This window comes from Panthera onca, chromosome D3 (assembly GCF_046562875.1).
Source record: "Panthera onca isolate mPanOnc1 chromosome D3, mPanOnc1 haplotype 2, whole genome shotgun sequence".
NCBI classification, from domain to species: domain Eukaryota; kingdom Metazoa; phylum Chordata; class Mammalia; order Carnivora; family Felidae; genus Panthera; species Panthera onca.
The window spans coordinates 8,528,924-8,549,149 of NC_138350.1; the positions used below are offsets into that span (position 1 = coordinate 8,528,924).

Below are 20,226 nucleotides of genomic sequence, written 5' to 3' on the forward strand. Positions count from 1 at the left end.
TAAACAAACGTTAAAAAAAAAAAAAAAAATTTAACATGACTTGTCTCTTCCTCCCTACCTCTATACAATACCCAGGGTGAGCCTCTTGATTTTCCACATCAGTTTCAATTGTGGGATTTTATAACTTCCCAAATACGGACAATTATACCTGGCTTATTTGTGTAGTTTGTTGTCAGGGTCCTGAAGCTAAGAATATAATCAAATTTTAAAATAATTGGGACCAGGGCACTACTAAAAGGAAGCATTGAGACAATTATTACATTGCATGGAATTATTAAAATTCATAGCAAAGGACTGATACTTCCCTCTCCAACCAATCCTCTTCCGTCACTTTTTCCAAAACCTACTTCAAAACTATGACTATAAAGTCATTCCTGATTAATCATACTAACTAGGTGTACCCAAAGCTTTTACATATTCAGAAGTGAATAATTTAAAAAGTCTAAATGTCTTATAAAGGGTTATAAAAAACTCTTAACGGCTCCTAATTGACTACAGGACAAAACAGGAAATTCTTAAGTTTGATTTGCAAGACTCTCCCCTACCTGGGCTTAAAACTGTCTTACTAAGTAGTGTTTTGATAACTCCCTCCAACCAAGATGGTTTTCAGTCTCCCCAAACTGTCATGAATTGTTCCCACTTCTGTTTCATTTGTTCTCCACCTAAAATGTTCTTTCTCCCAGGGTATCTGGGTGGCTCAGTCAGTTTAAGCATCCAACTCTTGATTTCAGCTCAGGTCATGATCTCACAATTTTGAGACTGAGCCCAGAATCAAGCTCCATGCTCAGCATGGAGCCTGCCTGGGATTCTCTCTCCCTCTCTCTGCCCCTCCCCCACTTGTTCTTTCTCTCAAAATAAATAAACTCTAAAAAAAAGTGTTCTTTCTTCCACGGCTTAACTGTTTCCACTTCCTACATGAAGCCTTCTTTAATCAGCTCATAATTTTCCCCTCCTCTTCAATCATTTGTCTATGTAGCTCATTTTTTTTTTTTTTTGAAAGAGAGCAAGCACACATGTCCTTGTGCAACAGGGGGTGGGGACTGAGGTTAGAAGGAGAGAGAGAATCCTAAGCAGGTTCCATGGGGGTCTATCTCACCACCATAAATAAAACCATGACCTGAGCCAAAATCAAGAGTCAGATACTTGGGGTGCCTGGATGGCTCAGTCGGTTGAGCATGGACTCTCATTTTAGGCTTAGGTGTTAATATCATGGTTCCCGAGTTCTAGCCCCACAGTGGGCTCTGTCCTGATGGCATGGAGCCTGCTTGGGATTTTCTCTGCCCCTCCCCCACTCGCACTTTCTCCCTCCCTCAATATAAACTTAAAGAAAAAAAAGTCGAACGTTTAACCAACTGAGACACCAGGTGCCCCTATGTAAGCTCATTTTTACTAGGGCAAATTCAAAATAAATTTTTCCAAACCTCCCCCAAACACCCCACACACACATTCGACTTTCTTTCAAAATTTCTATGCAAACTGGTTGCCCATGATTGGATCCTATGATTTTTGATGACCATTTTATACATATACATTTATTGAACACATACAATGGTTAACATGGTGCTAAGTCCCTCACAACGCATTATGTAATTTATTCTCATTTCACATCCATTTGTTCACCAAGTCTTGTGAATTCCAACCTTTCTTCTAATTTTGTCCTATTTCTGAACCTTAACCTATCCCACCTCCACTACTGCAAATGACCCTTACTCGTCTCTCTGCCTTCAACCTCCTCCCTTCCCACCCATTTCCTTCACTCCTAAATGACAGCAAATCTGACTTCACTCTCCTGGTTAACACCTGCCGTGGCACCAAACCCTTTAGTTTGATGAGGCCCTTTGCAACATTGGCCAGTTTACCTTTACAGATTCATGTTTTTCCTCTTTCTAGAAATATCCTTTGGTGTCTGCCTTGTAAAGGCCTACTCTTCTTTCACGATCCAGTTCGAAAGTCATTTCCTGTCTGCAACTTACCCCGACATTCCTGCGCAGGGCTAAGTGAACAAGGTAACGGTTATGTAACTATTGCTCGGTCTCCTCCTCCCCAACACTGTGAATTCCTTCAGACCAGAGCTGTCTCGTTCATCTCTATTTTGTATTCCCACAACCCAAACCAGAAGCTGGTGTAAACCATGCCCTGAACAAGTATCTATTGAATAGGATCATTAGGACTTGTTTTTGTTTTTTAATTCTCAGGAGGCTGGGATATGCATAGCTGGGCAGTACTCAACTTTCAGTAAAGCCTATTTTCATAGGAGCCTGGGCCTCGCCGCTGAGGCAGGCGGCCACCAGAGTAGGCACCTGGGCAGGGCTCAGGAGTGGCTCCGACGGCCATGCTGACGCACAGCCACGTCTGCTTGGCCTACTCGGGTCCTGGTTGAGGGAGGTGGCAGAGCATGACCAACCGCCTGAGGGTGGTAGCACAAACTGACATACCAACCTAAAGTACTGGCGGGTCCCAACTGACTGCCCAACGCGCCACAATCAGGAAGAAACGATGGCCGGCCTCCTCATCTTCGAAGAATAAAGAGAACTACGAGCTGCAGCAAGACGCTAGGCACGCGCTTCGTGCCTCCCCTCACGCCAAGGACGACGGGAAAAAGGCTGGCTGGCTGGCTGCGAGCCTCGCCGAGTACGCGTGCGCGGCAGCCTCTTTTTCCACCACCCACGCTCTCCACGGTCCCCTCGGCCCGTCACACGCGGCCCCGCCCCCTCGCCCTCGGCCTGCTGGAGCTTCGCCGAGTGCGCGCGCGCGCGGCAGCCCCATCTCCCCGCCCCTCACGTGGCCCCTCCCTCTCACCCTAGGCCGGCTGGAGCCTCTCGGGCTGTCCACGTGCGCGCTTCCGAGCCGGCCCTGCAAGTCACGTGACTCCCGACTCCGCGTTTTCTCCACTACAGCCTTCCCAGCTCCTACTGCCAGAATTCGGCGTTATGGCTGCAGGCCTGCCCCGCGCCGCTTCTCTCTCCCCACTGTTTCCTCTTCTCCTGTTCCTCCTGCTCCTCTCCGCCCCGCATGGCGGTAGCGGCCTGCACACCAAGGGCGCCCTCCCCCTGGATACAATCACTTTCTACAAGGTAACGGGGGGCGTAGGAATCGCGCGCAGGTGCAGCCTCAGCTAGTAATGGAGCGCACCTCCGTGGGGAAGGAGACAGGGCTGGCGGAGGGTGGTCTGTAGCGACGATCCACCAACGTAATGGGATGGTGGACTCTGGGCCGGGGCCGTATCACGACCATGGGGTCCAGGGTCCCCGCACACCCTTGCCTTTGCAGTGTTGGTACTTCCTCTTTTGCAAAAGAGCTAAGGAGATGCAGTCACGGGAACATTCTGCCCCTTCCCCTCACCTAGGGGGAGAGGGCGGTGCCGGGCGAGATCCAATCCTCGAGACCCAAGTGGGAGGCCGGGAGGGCGGTGCGAGGCGGACGCCACCCGTCTCTGGGCTGTCGGGGGTGGGGGGGGGGGCGGTGGTTGAAAACTCCGCGTGTTACCTGGCATTTCTGTGCCCCTCCTCTCTTAGTGTGGCGTGCAGCCTGTTTTGCAGTATGCAAACAGTGTCCGGATGTCCTGTGTCTTGAAGAGCGCAAGCGTTAAGAATAAGGGAACTCTGGGGCCGCCTGGGTGGCTCAGTCAGTTAAGCTCAGGTCATGATCCCGTGGTTCACCAGTTCCAGCCCCAGCCCCACTCGTGCTTCCAGCTCAGAGCCTGGAGCCTGCCTCAGGGTCTGTGTCTCCCTCTCCCCACCCGTACTCTCTCTCTCAAAGATAAAACATTTTTAAAAATTAAAGAAAAAAGAAGAATAAGGGAACTCTAGGGAATATCTTGGGCCTGGGGACATAGTAAAATAGGGTCAAGATGTGGAAGGATTAGCCTGGGTAAATGGATGTTGGAGGCTGAATGTATTCCCAACTCCCTCTTGCACCCATCTTCACACACTAGCACCTTTCAACTTCACCTACGAGACGGGCATACTAAGCATTGAGAGAGAAGCCATTCATTTTATTTTCTTAATTTGTACCCGTTGCTGGGAAGGGAAACCATTTTTGGTTTCTACTTTTGTAGAGTTCTAAATGTGTCGCAAGTGGTTGAACTCTTTCTATTCTCAAAAGAGTTCCTTGTCCTGGATTTGGCACCTGTGGCTTATTCAAGAACTTAAAAGTGTAGGTATGGCTGGTTGATTGTAAGGCATACCCCACAGCACCTCAAGCTTTTGGGGTTCTTTATTGGCAGTTATACCCCACTCCCCAAATGTGGGAATGGGATGATATCACAGACCAAGTGTGACTCAGAGGGAAATTTTGCGTTGTGAAGTTAACAGTATTTCCTAATCAGTCGGTGCCTCTCTGTCTTTATTGCTACCACCCTGGTCTCAGCTGTCATTACAGAAGTCTTCTGGCTGGTCTCCGTCTTTAGCCTCTACTCTCATCTCCTAACCATTCTCCTTTTTGTCTCCTCTGCTTCCAGCCATACATGCCTTCTGTCCTTTGAATATTCCTAGCCCATTACTGATGTAGGCCCTTTGCCCTGGCAGTTTCTTCTGACTAGAACAGTCTTTGCCCAATCTTTGAAAGGTTGGTTGCTTCTCATCATTCAGGCTTAGGTTAAATATTACCTTCTCAGAGTCCTGCCTTGAGTTCCCCTCCCCCCATCCAAAGTGCCAGTCACGTTAGTTTGATTTCTCTGTAGAGCTCTCATCATTGATTTCCCGCCCCCCCCCCCTTGGCTATTTTGTCATCTCCTGCACCAGAATGTTATATGTTTATGAAGAACTGCGTTGTCTGGTTTTTCACAGATCATCTGTACAACCTAGCAGGTTACTTGTCACATGGAAGATAATTGTTGAATGAATGAACAAATGTGTTCTCCAGTCCCTTTCTAGATCTCTCTTCCATCACTGAACAGAAGAGGCGCTTCCTGCTAATACATCCAAGGGCCTTGTTCTGTGCTTTGTCTTTCAGCAGTTTCCAGTGTCTTTTTTTGTTCCTTGCCCTTCACCATCATTAGAGATAAGAAACCATGCTTTTTTTACTGCTGTGTTCACTATCACATGATAGGCCCTTGGTACCTTTTTATTCAATGAATGAATGAATGATGAATTCTTCTGTACCTTAAAGAACCAAGTTGCCTAAATATAGGGTATGGTGGAGTCAGTTCTTCAAGGATGAAGAAAGGACACAGATTTCTAAAGCAATTAAGAGATACAGCATGACTAATGAAAAGGAAAAAAAATACACTGTGCAAATGTATGCCATTCAAAACCATTGTCCCTATGGCTAAAAATGGTAAAAGATGGAGACCTTTCAATTATGTTTCAGTGTTAGACCACTGTACACTTATTAATATTATTCCATAAAGGCCCCTTGAAGGTAGGGATCCTGTGCCATGCTTTTTAAATATTTTTCCCCCGGACATATGTAGCATCTGCTACCGTAGCCTTCTCTAGTTGTGTCCATTTATCAGATATTTTCAGAGCATCTGCCACATTCCAGGCACTCTTGGGCACTAGGGATATAACAGAGAACAAGTCAGATAAGGTCCTTATTCTCATAAATGTGCATTCTAGTGGAGAGAACAGACAACAAACATGCAGGTAAGAATTTTAGAGGGTGATTAATGCAGTGAAGAAAGAGCAGGGTAACATGGTAGCATGGGGAAAATGAAGCAGTGCTAGATGGTATGAGCAGAGGAGGCCTCTCCATTAGGGGGGACGTCTGAACTGAGCTTTGAATGATAGACATCCTGGAAGGAATTGGGGAAAGGGTATTCCAGCTAGCGGAGACAGCACCTAAAAAGGCCCTAAGTGGGAATTAGTTTGTTGTGTTGAACTGATATAAGGCCAGTTGGGCCAGAGGGATGTGATCTGATTTATATTTTAAGGCTTCGCTGCTTTTAGGCCCTCAGAGCTCACATTTTGGGGGTCAGTGACCACTTAAAAGATGAGCTGTTCTAATAGCTTCTCCCTCCTTTCCTTGGGTCCCTGGGCAGTGTTAAATATTTTTTAAAAGCTACAACCAAATGGATATCAACACACAAAGAGGAATAAGGACTAATAAAATTTGGAATGATGCCAGCTTGACTTAATTATGACAGCAATAGCCTGTGATGAAAAAGACCTGAAGTGATCACTTTGATTGGAAAAAAGTTGGAGAAGGCAGTTTGTTAGATAAAATCTGTGCATTGGGAGAGACCATCAAAAGAAAGATTTTGAGGAGTCCTCTAAAACTTAAACGTAGAATTACTATATATGACCATCATTTCCACCCCTAGGTATATACCCAAAAGAAATGAAAACAGGCATTCAATACACATTTGTACATGAATGTTTATAACACCACTATTCACAAATAGCCAAAAGGTGGAAACAACCCAATGTCCATCACCTGATGAATAAATAAAATGTGGCACATCCATACAATGGAATATTATTTGCCCACAAAAAGGAATGAAATACCAATCGATGCTACAACATGGATGAACCTTGAAAACATTATGCTGAGTGAAAGAAGCCAGGCACACAAGGCTACATGTTGTATGATTCCATCAGAGTGGACATCATAGAGGAAAAAAGGCAGATAAGTGGTTGCTGTGTCTTAGAGGGAAGGAGGGATGGGAAATGACTGCTTCAAATGTGTGGGTATGTGATTCTTTTCAGGTGATGAAAATGTTCTGGAATAGATACTAGCACGCTGTTGTTAGTGGACTGAATCCCACTAAATTGTACACTTTAAAATGATGAGTTTTGTGTGATGGGAATTTTACCACAATTAAAGATCTTGACCCTGACAGTTTAGGACCTGGTGATCTAGCCAAAGGGAACTGTGATCTAGGGAGGGGACATTGTCCTAAGCCTGGCCTCTCAGCAACTTCCTGTGAGCCCTGACATTGCAGAGTTCAGACTCAGAGCTCCCTAGCTGAAGCACCTCTGTGGTGCCAAGCCCTTTACAGATGGTTGTTGGTTTTTATCAGATTTCTGGTTCATTGTTTACTGAAAAAGGCTGTTTGGGATGATGGGCATGACAGGGAACCACATAGTATTTTCTAAGGGTTTCCTTAACCTTACCAAAAAGGCCACTGGAAGAGAAGGCCTTAATACATCTACAGATTTGTTTATTCCTTTTTTTTAATGTTTATTTATTTTGAGGGGGGAGGGGCAGAGAGAGTGGAAGGGAGAGAGTCCACAGTGCAGAGCCCAAAGTGGGGCTCAGTCTCACAGACTGTGAGATCATGACCTGAACGGAAATCAAGAGTCAGACACTTAACCGACTGAGCCACCCAGGCACCTGTACAGCTTTGTTTATTCTAAGCTGGGTTGTATATGTCTTTGATTACTGTGAACCAGTACCTAGTGGGGTACCCAAAACCAGTAAATTGTTAAATGAATCAATGGGTGGGTGAATAAATCAATCAATTGGGTGGGTGAATGAATGAATGAATATAAGTGTGCAAGTCCTGGTCTCCCTTGCAGGCTTGGTTTCCACTTTGTTTCTTAAACAGAGGTGCCTTGAGAAAGGGTATTAGCCCCAAAGGTCCCTGGAATCCCGAACTTGCTCAGCTCTCTATGCCCTCAGGTCATTCCCAAAAGCAAGTTCGTCTTGGTGAAGTTCGACACCCAGTACCCCTATGGTGAGAAGCAGGATGAGTTCAAGCGTCTGGCTGAAAACTCGGCCTCCAGCGATGATCTCTTGGTGGCGGAAGTGGGGATCTCAGGTATGGACAAGTTCAGCATGACTGTGGAGGGCAGAAGGGGAGGAAGCTGGGAATTACTTCCCTCCACGTAGGTGGAATATCTAACACTTTTCTGTCTGAGCCACACATGAGTGTAAGTGGGGTCATGGCCCTCAAGAATCTGGTGCCCATGGCAGGCTTAGCTTGAACAGATTCTGATACCACAGAACCTCAGTTCATCCTTGCAGGTGCCCAAGGTTAGAGAATCCCTCATCCTTCACCCTCCACCCAACACTGACATTAAATTGCATCTGAGAACTTGGAGTTCTCCTGGCAGGGGACTGTGGTCGGGGGATACCAGTCTTCCTAGGGTCTGCATAGTAACTTCTTCCATCTTCTTTTCAGTTCTTTTTTTACCGGAACTATTGAGTTTTGGCCTTAGCTGAAATCCATCAGAGCTACCGCTAAATCAAGGACAGCTCCCAACCACAGTGACTACTCTAATAGTTGCCAGCATGTAGTGGTTTACAGTTTGTAAAGGTGTGCACAATGCATTAAAAAATATATTTTTTTAATGTTTATTTTTGAGAGAGTGAGCGCGTGCAAGTGGGGTAGGGGCAGAAAGAGAAGGAGACACAGAATCCGAAGCGGGCTCCAGGCTCTAAGCTGTCGGCACAGAGGCTGACACGGGGCTTGAACCCACAAACCTTGAGATCATGACCTGAGCTGAAGTCGGATGCCCAACCGACTAAGCCACCCAAGTGCCCCCAGACAGTGCATTTTTAATCTTCACTTGAACCCTGCCTAAAAAATGAGACACATTTCCTGTTTTTATACTTGAGGAAAACTGAAGCTCAAGGAACTCCACCTAAGTATCTATTCCCAAGTATGGAGGGTTCTTCCCTCTCTCCACTTCCTTCCAGGTGGGATGCCTCTGTTCCCTAGTAAGCTTGAGAGTCTGGTCCTAGGTAGAGATTGTTAGCACACTTTTCCAGGGCAGTCAGTCAATTCTTTTTTTTTCTTTTTTTTTCTGTCAGATTGGTTTCCATACAACACCCAGTGCTCATCCCAACAAGTGTCAATTCTGACTCAGCTGCAATTCCACTCCTTTGGGGCTTTTACCAAGAGAAGAATAGCAGCTGACATTTATCAAACATTTACTGTGTGCCAGGCCACTAAGTGTTTTATGTGTATCTTATCCTTGTGACAACTCTATGACAAAAGTACCGTGACTCCTATTCTTCATGCTTTGAGTACCTTGCTCAAGACTGTAGAGTTTGAAGTGATAGAACAAGGACTGGAACCCTACACTTCCTATACTACTGCCCAGTAATAAGCAGCCTTGACCATTTCTTTTTGGCATCAGCCTTTGGGACTGCCACTGCCTGTTAGGAAGGACATAGCAAATACTAACAGCTACCACGTATTGCACACTCTGTCAGGTTAAGTGCACCTTTCCCTTCGTTGGGTCTTCCCAGAACCTCTCATGTGTTGGGGACTCTGTTATCTACTACACGTTCCCCTTTTGGACTAAGCTCCAGCCAGAATGGCCTTTGCAATCCTTCAGTATACCCAGCTCATTCCTGCCTCAGAGCTTTGCAGCTGCAGCACTTCCTACCTGAGACGTTTTTCCTGGATCATCATGTGTCTGCCTCCTTGAAACTTTGGTCCTTCAGCTCATATCGTGTCCACAGAAAGGCCTTCCAAGACCACCCAAAGTAGGTCTTCTTACCTACTTTCACATCATCCCATTTTATCATGGCCCTGATCACGTTTATCATCTCTCTTAAGAGAACATAAGCTCTTTGCGATCACAGAGCTTGTTACTCTTAGCCACAACCAGATCTGTAGCACTTAGAACAGGACATGGCACGTAGTGGGCATAGAATCAGTATTCAGAAGGATTCCCATATTTCAGGTGAGGAAAGTGAAATTCAGAGAGGCTAAATGACTTGATTAATGCCATATGGCTAGAAGTAGCCAAGGAGGAATTTAAACACAACCAGGATCCTTCTTGCTGTCAACTCAGATGGGCCTCACAGCAGTTTCCTGCCCTGTATTCCTCATGGTCTTGCTCCTCATATCTGGTTTCTGTTCACAGATTATGGTGATAAGCTGAATATGGAGCTGAGTGAGAAATACAAGCTGGACAAAGAGAACTACCCAGTCTTCTACCTCTTCCGTGATGGGGACTTTGAGAACCCAGTCCTGTATAGTGGGGCGGTTAAGGTTGGAGCTATCCAGCGCTGGCTAAAGGGTCAAGGAGTCTACCTAGGTATGCCTGGTTGCCTGCCTGTATATGATGCCCTTGCCGGGGAGTTCATCAGGGCCTCAGGTGTGGAGGCCCGCCAGGCCCTCTTGAAGCAGGGACAGGACAATCTCGCAAATGTGAAAGAGACTGAGAAGAAGTGGGCCGAGCAGTATCTGAAGATCATGGGGAAAGTCTTAGACCAAGGTGAGGACTTTCCAGTGTCAGAAATGAGCCGGATCACCAAGCTGATTGAGAAGAACAAGATGAGTGATGGGAAGAAGGAAGAGCTCCAGAAGAGCTTAAACATCTTGACTGCTTTCCAGAAGAAGGGGGCCGAAAAGGAGGAGCTGTAAAAAGGCACTCCAGGTTTTCCAGGGTTTGGTGGGGGTGGGGAGGGGAGTTATTTGCTGGCCATGAGACTGTCCTGGGATATAAGAGTGGTGGGGAAAGTGGCACCAAGCCAGAAATCTGAGCATACTCGGACATTGATGCTGATGTGACCATGCTTGGGATATCCCTACAGCCAGTCTGTGTACACCTGGAACACTTACCAGATAGGCTTATTAAATTACCCCTCAGAAGGAATGGGTGCTGTAAAGAAGAGTGTACGGTCCAGGTCCTTGACAGGTGTAATTCTGACCCAATTAAAGTTTCTGTGTTTTGGTTAAGTGGACCTAAAGCCATTCAGTTTTCTTTCACAAATTATACTTTGGCCCGTGACCTGCTTTCTCCTTTCAATTTATTTTTTAATCTAAGCTGGTATGGACTCCACTCTACCAGGATAACAGACTATCCTAGTAACACTGGAAACTGGTGGAAACCGGCTCAAGGCCTACCTTTATTACTTTCCACTGGCGTTCAAACTCAGGTGCACCAATTGTGGGTGGCAAAAAATGCGTTGTCCTTTTTCTGGTCCTTAAAGTGGAAATAGCAACATTAATGAAGTTCAGTGTAGTAATTTTCTATACTCCATGAAAAACATAGAGTAAATTCTTAGGTTTACTGATATAATTGGATGTTGTTGGGGCGCCTGGGTGGCGCCGTCGGTTAAGCGTCCGACTTCAGCCAGGTCACGATCTCGCGGTCCGTGAGTTCGAGCCCCGCGTCAGGCTCTGGGCTGATGGCTCGGAGCCTGGAGCCTGTTTCCGATTCTGTGTCTCCCTCTCTCTCTGCCCCTCCCCCGTTCATGCTCTGTCTCTCTCTGTCCCAAAAATAAATAAAAAAACGTTGAAAAAAAAATTTAAAAAAATAAATAAATAAAAATAAAAAAGCAGAGTGGGAGCACGTGGAACTGACTCAGATCTGTTCTCAGGAGTGATAAGCAATTATCTGCAATGGTAAGCTTCATGATAACATCCCCACTTTCATATTTAACTATTTGTAAATGTTACAAAGTGCACCCCCTGAAATATTATTGAAGCCACACAAAGAAATTTAAGTTGAACAGAGTTAGCAAATAAAACCTTAACTTGTGTTCTTCCCTTTTAGCCAGGTTGGTATTGAAAGTCACCAGAAACAAAGAATACAGGAAAATCCATGTGTTGAATCAGATTAACAAAAACAATTGTGGTAGCTTATGCTCACAACTAAAACCAACTAAGGAAAAGATGTTCAGACCTAAACTCCTGCCTATAGCACAGGTGCTCTCAACATTCAACAAAAGAATGTAACTGTATATATTTGGCCCAACAATTTCAATATTTCTCCTGCTTATTATTTCATTCTACTTGAAAATTTCGGAATATCTTTTTGGATGCTTCTCACTGATAAACTTGCTTTAGCTGTTATAGTTGTTTCTCATCTAAAACAGGTTCACTTCCAAAGAACTAAGTATTCACGGTCTTACGGGAAATACAGTAAAACAAATGGCAGGTAGAGAGAGAACTCTAAAACTAAATGCATCCACAGTCCCTGAATATGATCTCATCTTGTCAATTGTGAAAGGAAAGGTGGCAGCACATCAATGGGTACTTCATTGGATGGGTCCAGACTGAGTATTAAAAGCTTAGGGTCTCGAGTTGAAGAAACATGAGCTATTGGGCAGGGCTAGATAATCCTGTCAGGTTTTATGTATCAAATATTTTTTTTAATGTTTTTTATTTGAGAGAGAGGGAGAAAGAATCCCAAGCAGACTCCACACTGTCAGCACAGAGCCCGATGCAGGGCTCAATCCCACAAACCCTGAGATCATGACCTGAGCCGAAATCAAGAGTCAGATACTCAACTGAATGAACCACCCAGGTGCCTGTATCGAACATTTTTCATTAAAGATGGGTGGCTCGGGTTGAGTGTCCAACTCTTGATTTTGGCTTGGGTCGTTATCTTGGTTCATGCCCCATATCGGGCTCCATGCTGTCAGCTGCTTGGGATTCTCTCTGACCCTCCCTCTTTTGTGCTCTCTCTCAAAATAAACTTTAAAACATAAAGATGGGCCCTTTTCTAGTTTTGAGTCTGAAGTGATTTGCATATGCCACATAAGTTAAATTTTCCCTGACACTTGGGTCAAATGGATTCCTTCTCTCTTCTTCCTCTAATTAAATAATATTGTGGCTCAAATGCTGCTAATCAGGTTGTAATGGAGGCTATGGACTGGCCTCCCAGAATCAAGCAAATAACAATGTCAAGGGAATTTGCAGGTAAGTTGGTTAAGCAAATGAGACCTTGAATCCAACATAAGAACCTGGTTCCGAGGAACTTGTAAGTTATCTCAAATAGTCCTTGGTAATTTGTGCCACCAAAAAAGTTGGCATCAGACTTGCATCTGGAAAGATTGATTGTTCCAAGATAGAATCTGAGAATTTGAACCTAGCCATCAAGACTAAGAAGAGAAGACTTGGGGATGGGGGTGGTCTAGATTTCACCTCATTTCATCAATGCTTAAGGATTTGAATCTTGTGCTCACTTCAGCACATATACGAAAGGGTTTGAATTTTACCCACCCCCTAACCTGCTAGGTAGTCTTAGGTAGTAGCCTTCTCTGTGGTAACTTTTTTTCTCATATGTGAAATAGTACATTGTGGAGAAATCCACTTTTACTGGGATGTATGGAAGCTGGAAGTTGCAGGAAAGCTCTGTGCTCCACCAGCATAAACTGCTAGAAGTATCCCACAAATAATTTTTTTCAATTTATTTTTTAATTTACATCCAAATCAGTTAGCATAGAGTACAATTATTTCAGTAGATTCCTTAGTGCCCCTTACCCATTTAGTCCATCCCCCTCCCACAACCACTCCAGTAACCCTGTTTGTTCTCCGTATTTGAGTCTCTTCTGTTTTGTCCCCCTCCCTGTTTTTACATTTTTGTTTCCCTTCCCTAATGTTCACGTTTTGTCTCTTAAAGTCCTCATATGAATGAAGTCATATGATATTTGTCTTTCTCTGACTAATTTCACTTAGCATAACACCCTCTAGTTCCATCCCTGTAGTTGCAAATGGCAAGATTCCATTCTTTTTGATTGGCGAGTAATACTCCATTGTACATATATATACCACATCTTCTTTATCCATTCATCCATTGATGGACATTTGGGCTCTTTCCATACTTTGGCTATTGTTGGTAGTGCTGCTATAAACATGGGGGTGCATATGTCCCTCTGAAACAGCATACCTGTATCCCTTGGGTAAATACCTAGTAGTGCAGTTGCTGGCTGGTAGGGTAGTTCTATTTTTAGTTTTTTGAGGAACCTCCATACTGTTTTCCAGAGTGGCTGCACCAGCTTACATTCCCACCACGAATAATTTTTATAAGTATTTGGCTCATGGTTGCTTACCTTCCAGTTATTACTATGAAATACATCTCTGCATCGAGTGAGTCAGTGACAGCATCTAAAAAAAAAAGAACAAGAAAAAAGTATAAACCTGAGCCCACCTTTTAGGTAAGGTTGAAAGTGGCAGTGAGGTATATCCAATTACACACCTTTTGTTAAAAGGGAAACAGCATCGGGATGGAGTAGCAGGCGAAAACATTTTTCTCAGGGCCCAGACAAGGGCATTTAATATTACTGGACACAAAGGAAACTAGGAGCTCCTCTTTCCACTGTATTGTCAGTGTGTGTCAACTTTGGATCCCAGCCTGTGGGCCCAAGTACTTGGATAAATCATGTCATCAGTTTGCCTGAAATCTCGTAACTTCCTGCTAACTTTAGAAATCTCATTCCTTCCCCTGACTAAAAAGTTCTGATTGCTCTGGATCCCCCTGCCCCCAACTGTATTTTCTACCTCAGTTCCTTCCCCCTTTCCACTCCTTTAAACCCAACACTTGAGCCCATTTTTTCCCCCCAGTCATTGAAACATGCTCAGTAGTTCCTGCCATGGGGCCTCTCCACTTGGGTTCCCTTTTTGGTGGCTGACTCTTCATCAGTCGGGTCAGAGGGCACTACTCATGATTCAGGTTATCACATATCCTGACTTACTTAAAACAGGACTTACAAACTAAGGTTTATATTTCTTATCTTCTCCCCCACCTTGGCCACTAACTGGGACATATGCTATCATTTACCATTCTATCAACACAGCCTAAAGTGGAATCTGGCACATTGTAAAGAAGCATTCAATTCATATATGCTGAATTCATGAATGCTAGCATGAGGTACTATTTTTAAACAAAAAGACTAGTAGCCTTGAAATAAAAATTTTAAATTCACAAATATTACAATTTTGCCAAGGAATGTAACTCTCAGTACAAAACTGAGATGAATTACACCATTTAAAAGGTTGTGGCTTCAGGGCACCTGTAAGTCAGTGGAACATGTGACTCTTGACTTCAGGGTTGTGAGTTCAAGCCCCACATTGGGTATAGAGATTACTTAAAATCTTTAAAAAAAAAAAAAAAAAAAGTGGCTTCTAGGAATCTGAACAGAAATGACCCAGGCAGATAGGCAACTTAAGATGGAAGTGTTTATATAAATTAACCCATCTAGTTTAATTTGCTATGTATGCTTCACGTAGTACTGAAGAAGGAAGAATATATACTTCCCATATTAATAAATGACATCAAATAAGTAGGAAGAGTTTCAATAACAAGGCCATAGATACATTGAAACCCCTTTTTATATTAAAAGTTTAAATGAAAGACAAATCCAGGTTGAACATAGTGATTGCAAAATATAATGCAATTTTGAACAATTAAAATTATGAAAATATACAAAATTGATGGGCAACACAGCTAGGCATTTGTACATTTTCCATTATGTGGAGGACACTAAAAATTTCTCTATGTTTTATCCACATCAGATAAATGATTTAAACCAAATGTTTGCTTTGGAGAGTCTTAACTTAGGATCTCAGTAGTATAAAAAGCAGTAATTTTTCAGTCTGTAAACAGTAGTCGTGTTTTTTCTTTTTTTTAAATATCAATTTACCACACAAAAACAAACACAACAACAACAACAAAAAAAAAACCCACACAAACCAAAAACAGCAGCAGCAGCAATGGGTTATTTGGGAATTCTCTTCAAATACCAATGACATACAATTGCTGGAGAGGGTGCTTTTTACTCATGTAAGAATATATATATATATATATTTTTTTTTTAACTGTACACAATTTATAGTGCATAACAGTTTCCAAAAGAACAGATCAATAAAAGATATTGGCCATTTCTGCATAATTTCATTCTTTTTACAATTATCTCAAAATGTAAGAGGTTGGATCTAATTGAAATGCTACATTTAGTAGGAAAATCAGCAAGTAACAAAAGAAGCATAACCTCGACGTAACATTATTTGTCACTAAAACCAGTAGAGGTCCCAGGTGCCCCTAGGCAAAAGACTAGTTAGGTAGACCACTGGAGTCAAGCACTGTCCCTGAGGACCAAAGCCAGCTCACTGAGCACACATATGCTAGATTGACCATGGTCAGTTAATAGACTTGTTTCATAGAGCATTTCTATTTCTATGTACAGTATTTTTGGATATTCAAAGAAGCATCATTTCAAGAACACATGTCATACACACATCCCCCACCCCCATACACACACCAAGTTCCATCTAAATAGGCAATAGTTTTACAAAATTATGATATGTTGTCCTTAAATTAGATTTGGAATCAATTAGAACTTTCAGTTCATCTTGTTCAAGGCAGTTCTTCCTTTTGGGATGGGGTATGACGGCTGTGGATACCAACTTAGGTCAAAAAATAACTTCTTGAAACTACTTGATGGACTAGGATTTCCAGCAAGTCTTATTTTGAACAGATAATTTTGTAATTTTCTAAAAAATTTCCTTGGAAGTTTAAACAGTTATTTATCACCCTATCAAATTGTGAATCTAAGAAAGTCAAGATGAGGGGACAAAATACAATTGTTTTGCATACAGACATTTTCCGAGCTCTCTTTTGTTGCTTTTAAAAGAAAAAAAGTATCACGTTTCACTGGAGAAGCATTGGAAATGACCTGTAAGGTCGTCAAGACCAATCAGTCCTCCATCAGATGCTTGAATTTCCTCATCAAACTCATGTCTTTGCTCTTACAGAATTATTAACTTAATGGTATTTGAGTAACAAAGACCAAAAACAGAAGCACAGATTCAAACACAAAAACTTATCAAAGTAATTGTATAAACTGTATAACATTTTCAAGAGCAATGTTTATCTTTTCTGTCAGACCGACCTCTGAAGCTACAGTCTTGGGGAGCTCCAGGTGTACAATGTAAACACCACCCTGGTGCAATTCTCAAGTTTGAAGAAAGCAGACTGAAAGTCAAACCCAATGGATAACATTTCTTTTGCCAGCCTAAAACTTAAAACCTAGATTAAGTCCATAATATACATTCCTTCCTTCCTTCCTCCCCAAACTCCCCACTTAAAAAACACTAAAGTATTAAATCATTATTTTCAAGCATATATATATATATATATATATATATATGCTTGAAAATATATATGTAAAAGCATATACATATATATATATCTCACAAAACCAATGACACTGGTATTAGACTCGCCTGCATAAATTATGTACACCTCTCTTCTTTAAAACAGTGATTCCCATCTTTCCCAAAGATGGATGAAAGACAGCAAGCTAGTACTCAGCAGGCCTGTAAGTGGCCTGCACTGCTTTCCCCTCCATACAGCCGTAAGTTAACACAAGCCTATTTGTGATTTAACTCTCACAGGAGCTAGGATGGGGATGTCTTGGCTATTAGACTATTAAGCCAAACACTTGAGTGCCTGTGGTCTTCTGAGGGGCACCCTTCACTGACAGGTGCCTATGCCAAATTTCATCTGAGGCCCTTCGGGTACCTGCTTTGGATTCTGTAGGAGCCAAGCAGCTGAGGAAACCTCGAAACTAAACTAATGTGGAAAGGAAAGAGGGCCTGCTCCCAGCCATGGTCCCCCTCCACTGCTTTCTGCTTCCTAAGGCTCAAGAACCAGATCAAACACCCACTGCTATAATGGTAGGGCCATTCAGCTGCTCTGAGGTCAATGCTTTATGCTTAATTTCTATTGCTGCTTTTATAGGACAACCCCCCCCCCCCCCACCAGATGTTTCTGGCGATGGAAGGAAAGAAGAAAAGTGGGGTTCTCTTGTGGCTGCCATATGCATATGAACATGTATAAAAAGTGGTCAAACCCAGATGAGGGTCCTGCTTCTGGTTTATATACAATAATTTAATCAGTTGTATACATTTAATACCTAAAAAATTAATTCACAATCAAAGTCCTTCATGCATTTTATGAGGAAGTTCTGGATTAAAATGATGGTCAACCAGATGTCGCTTTTGCCTGGGAAGATGATGTCATTTTCTGCTGCAGAGTCATTGATGCCTGTGGTTCACACTCGCTTAAATTTTTAGTTTCTTTGTGGTCTCCAGTCTTTTCTTCAGCAGCTCACCAATTTCCAGAAGTGAGTGTAGATAACTACTCTGCACCTTCCCTTGCACAGTCTTTGAAAATTTTCTCTCTTCCTACAAACGAGACAAGAATTAGTGGTCTTGCTCTGAAAGCATTCTCCCAGATTACAGTTCCTCTCACAGATGTTAAAACTACCAATGGCGCTCCTGGATGGCTCTGTTGGTAGAGCATCAGACTTCTGCTCAGGTCATGGTCTTGCGGTTTGTGAGTCTGAGCCTTACATCGGGCTCACTGCTATCAGCACAGAGCCTACTTCGGATCCTCTGCCCCCTCTCTCTGCCTCTCCGCCACTTATGCACTCTCTCTCAAAAATAAACAAACATTAAAAAAAAAATTACCATTACCTTTGGTCTCATGGCAAGCTTCATCAGGATACAGTGGGTCATTTTCAGTTTCAAAAAATGCAAAGAAGGCTAAAGCTCATCAGAGATGTACATTTTTCCATGTGATTTTTCACTAACGCTATTACTTTAGCTTTACTTTTTTTAAAAATTTTTAATGTTTATTTATTTTTGAGGGAGAGAAACAGAGTGTGAGTGAGGAGCAGAAAGAGAGGGAGACGCAGAATCCGAAGCAGGATCTAGGATCTGAGGTGTCAGCACAGAGCCTGACATAGGGCTCCAACTCATGAACTGTGAGATCATGACCTAAGCCAAAGTCAGATGCTTAATTGACTGAGCCACCCAGGAGCCTCTAGCATTATTATTCTTTTAATTCTTCCATCAGTATTCTCTGTTTTAATTATACAAAGTGAAAAAACTGAGATTTCTGATTATTATCTTTCATATAGAAAAAAGGTAGAAAATTTATTACTAAGTAGTTTGAACATAAAATCACTAATATTTTGTTATGGGCTATACAAAATGGAAAAATTAATATTTCTGATTATTTCATCAGAAAACAAAAATGGAAATTTATTATTAATTTGGACATTATCATACCCACTTCTTAAAAGCATCAAATTTACCTCTGCCACCTTTTCTAGTGATAATATTGATAGGTCTCCCTCTATATTGACAAAGTCCATTGGTTCCACAGACCAAACAGCTTAAAAAAAAAAAAAAAAAGAACAAAGCTTTCTGAGACCTACTCAAATATGTGAGTTAAATACTTGCTGCACATTTTACAAAAAATAAAGGGATGGAATGTTCAAACAGAGAAAAAAAGGAGGCTGGCTAAGAACTAATCAGGCTTACATGAAATTGGCAGTATTGCAAAACCCTGAAGAAATCAGGTAAGCATACCTTATAGCCAAATAATACTACTACTCGAGACCTAATCTATCTTGGAAGTACACATGTGCATAAGAAAAGGTATATAAAATACATTTCATTCAGTACTGTAGTAAAAGTAAATATATATAAACAACCAAAGGGGCACCTGGGTGGTTTAGTCAGTTAAGTGTCTACCTCTTGATTTGGGTTCAGGTCATGATCTCACAGTTGTGAGATCAAGACCCATGCTGGGTGTGGAGACTGCTTGAGATTCTCCCTCTTCCTCTGCCCCTCCCCTACTTGCTCTCATGTGCTCCCTCTCTCTCTCAAAAAAACAAAAAAACTAAAATATCCAATGGCTATGATGCACTCATATTTGAATGTCATACAGTTGTTTAAAAAAACAAAATTGATGTATATGCATTAGCCTTAACAAATCTCTCGAATATAAGGTTAAGTGAAAAAAAAGCCAAGTTTCAGAATAAAACAATGTATCATTTACTTTCAAAAACCTAATAGCTATTAGCGTATATTTTAAGGTTACATTAAAAGGTCTAGGCACAGACCAGTTTCAGTGGATACCCCTATGGAAGAGGAAAAGAACCAGGACTGGAGATGCTAGTCCAGAGGCCTTATGGATAGTTGTTTCAAGTTTAGAAAGAAAAGAAGGAAAGAGGGAGGCCTGGGTGGCTCAGTCTGTTAAGTGGCCAACTTTGACTCGGGTCATGATCTTGGCGGTTCATGAGTTCGAGCCCCACGTGGGCTCTGTGTTGACAGCTCAGAGCCTGCTTCGGATTCTGTGTCTCCCTCTCTCTAGCTCTCCCCTTATCACACTCTATGTCTCTCTCTCTCTCTCTCTCTCTCTCTCTCTCTCTCTCTCTCTCAAAAATAAATACATTAGGGGCGCCTGGGTGGCGCAGTCGGTTAAGCGTCCGACTTCAGCCAGGTCATGATCTCGCGGTCCGTGAGTTCGAGCCCCGCGTCAGGCTCTGGGCTGATGGCTCGGAGCCTGGAGCCTGTTTCCGATTCTGTGTCTCCCTCTCTCTCTGCCCCTCCCCCGTTCATGCTCTGTCTCTCTCTGTCCCAAAAATAAAATAAAAAAAAAAAACGTTGGAAAAAAAAAAAAAAAAAATTTAAAAAAAAAAAAAAAATAAAATAAATACATTAAAAAATAAAGAAAGAATAAAGAAGTAAACCTAGTGGAAACTGAATTAAAAAAAAATTTGTTTTGGGGCGCCTGGGTGGCGCAG

At 42.7% G+C, this 20,226-nt stretch overlaps 3 protein-coding genes across 4 annotated transcripts in view; 1 reads left to right on the plus strand and 2 right to left on the minus strand.

The window, feature by feature from the left end:
- The window catches only part of TMEM116 (transmembrane protein 116), a 147,948-nt gene extending 145,259 nt beyond the window's left edge, over positions 1–2,689 (minus strand). For both annotated transcript variants that reach the window (XM_060612340.3, XM_060612333.3), the window contains exon 1: positions 2,440–2,689. The gene's annotated coding sequence lies outside the window, so the exon portion shown is untranslated. The remainder of the gene's footprint in view (positions 1–2,439) is intronic.
- A 115-nt stretch (positions 2,690–2,804) lies between these two features.
- On the plus strand, positions 2,805–10,584 carry ERP29 (endoplasmic reticulum protein 29). Its single transcript, XM_060612343.3, has 3 exons — positions 2,805–3,074; positions 7,564–7,702; positions 9,762–10,584. The coding sequence occupies exons 1-3, from the start codon at positions 2,931–2,933 to the stop codon at positions 10,262–10,264; spliced, it is 786 nt and encodes a 261-aa protein (XP_060468326.1). The 5' UTR covers positions 2,805–2,930; the 3' UTR covers positions 10,265–10,584.
- Positions 10,585–14,941: 4,357 nt separating this feature from the next.
- NAA25 (N-alpha-acetyltransferase 25, NatB auxiliary subunit) overlaps positions 14,942–20,226 on the minus strand; it is an 80,539-nt gene continuing 75,254 nt past the window's right edge. Inside the window, exon 24 of the mRNA XM_078435790.2 lies at positions 14,942–17,815. Within this exon, the coding sequence (XP_078291916.1) occupies positions 17,693–17,815 (123 nt within the window). The 3' untranslated portion in view covers positions 14,942–17,692. The remainder of the gene's footprint in view (positions 17,816–20,226) is intronic.

What these genes read in the sequence shown, in the direction of transcription:
- ERP29 (XM_060612343.3), top strand. Translation starts at nt 2,931, where the DNA reads ATGGCTGCAGGCCTGCCCCGCGCCGCTTCTCTCTCCCCACTGTTTCCT. An exon ending in ATACAATCACTTTCTACAAG is followed by an intron (nt 3,075 to 7,563) that starts GTAACGGGGGGC and finishes CTATGCCCTCAG; the next exon opens with GTCATTCCCAAAAGCAAGTT. An exon ending in GGCGGAAGTGGGGATCTCAG is followed by an intron (nt 7,703 to 9,761) that starts GTATGGACAAGT and finishes TTCTGTTCACAG; the next exon opens with ATTATGGTGATAAGCTGAAT.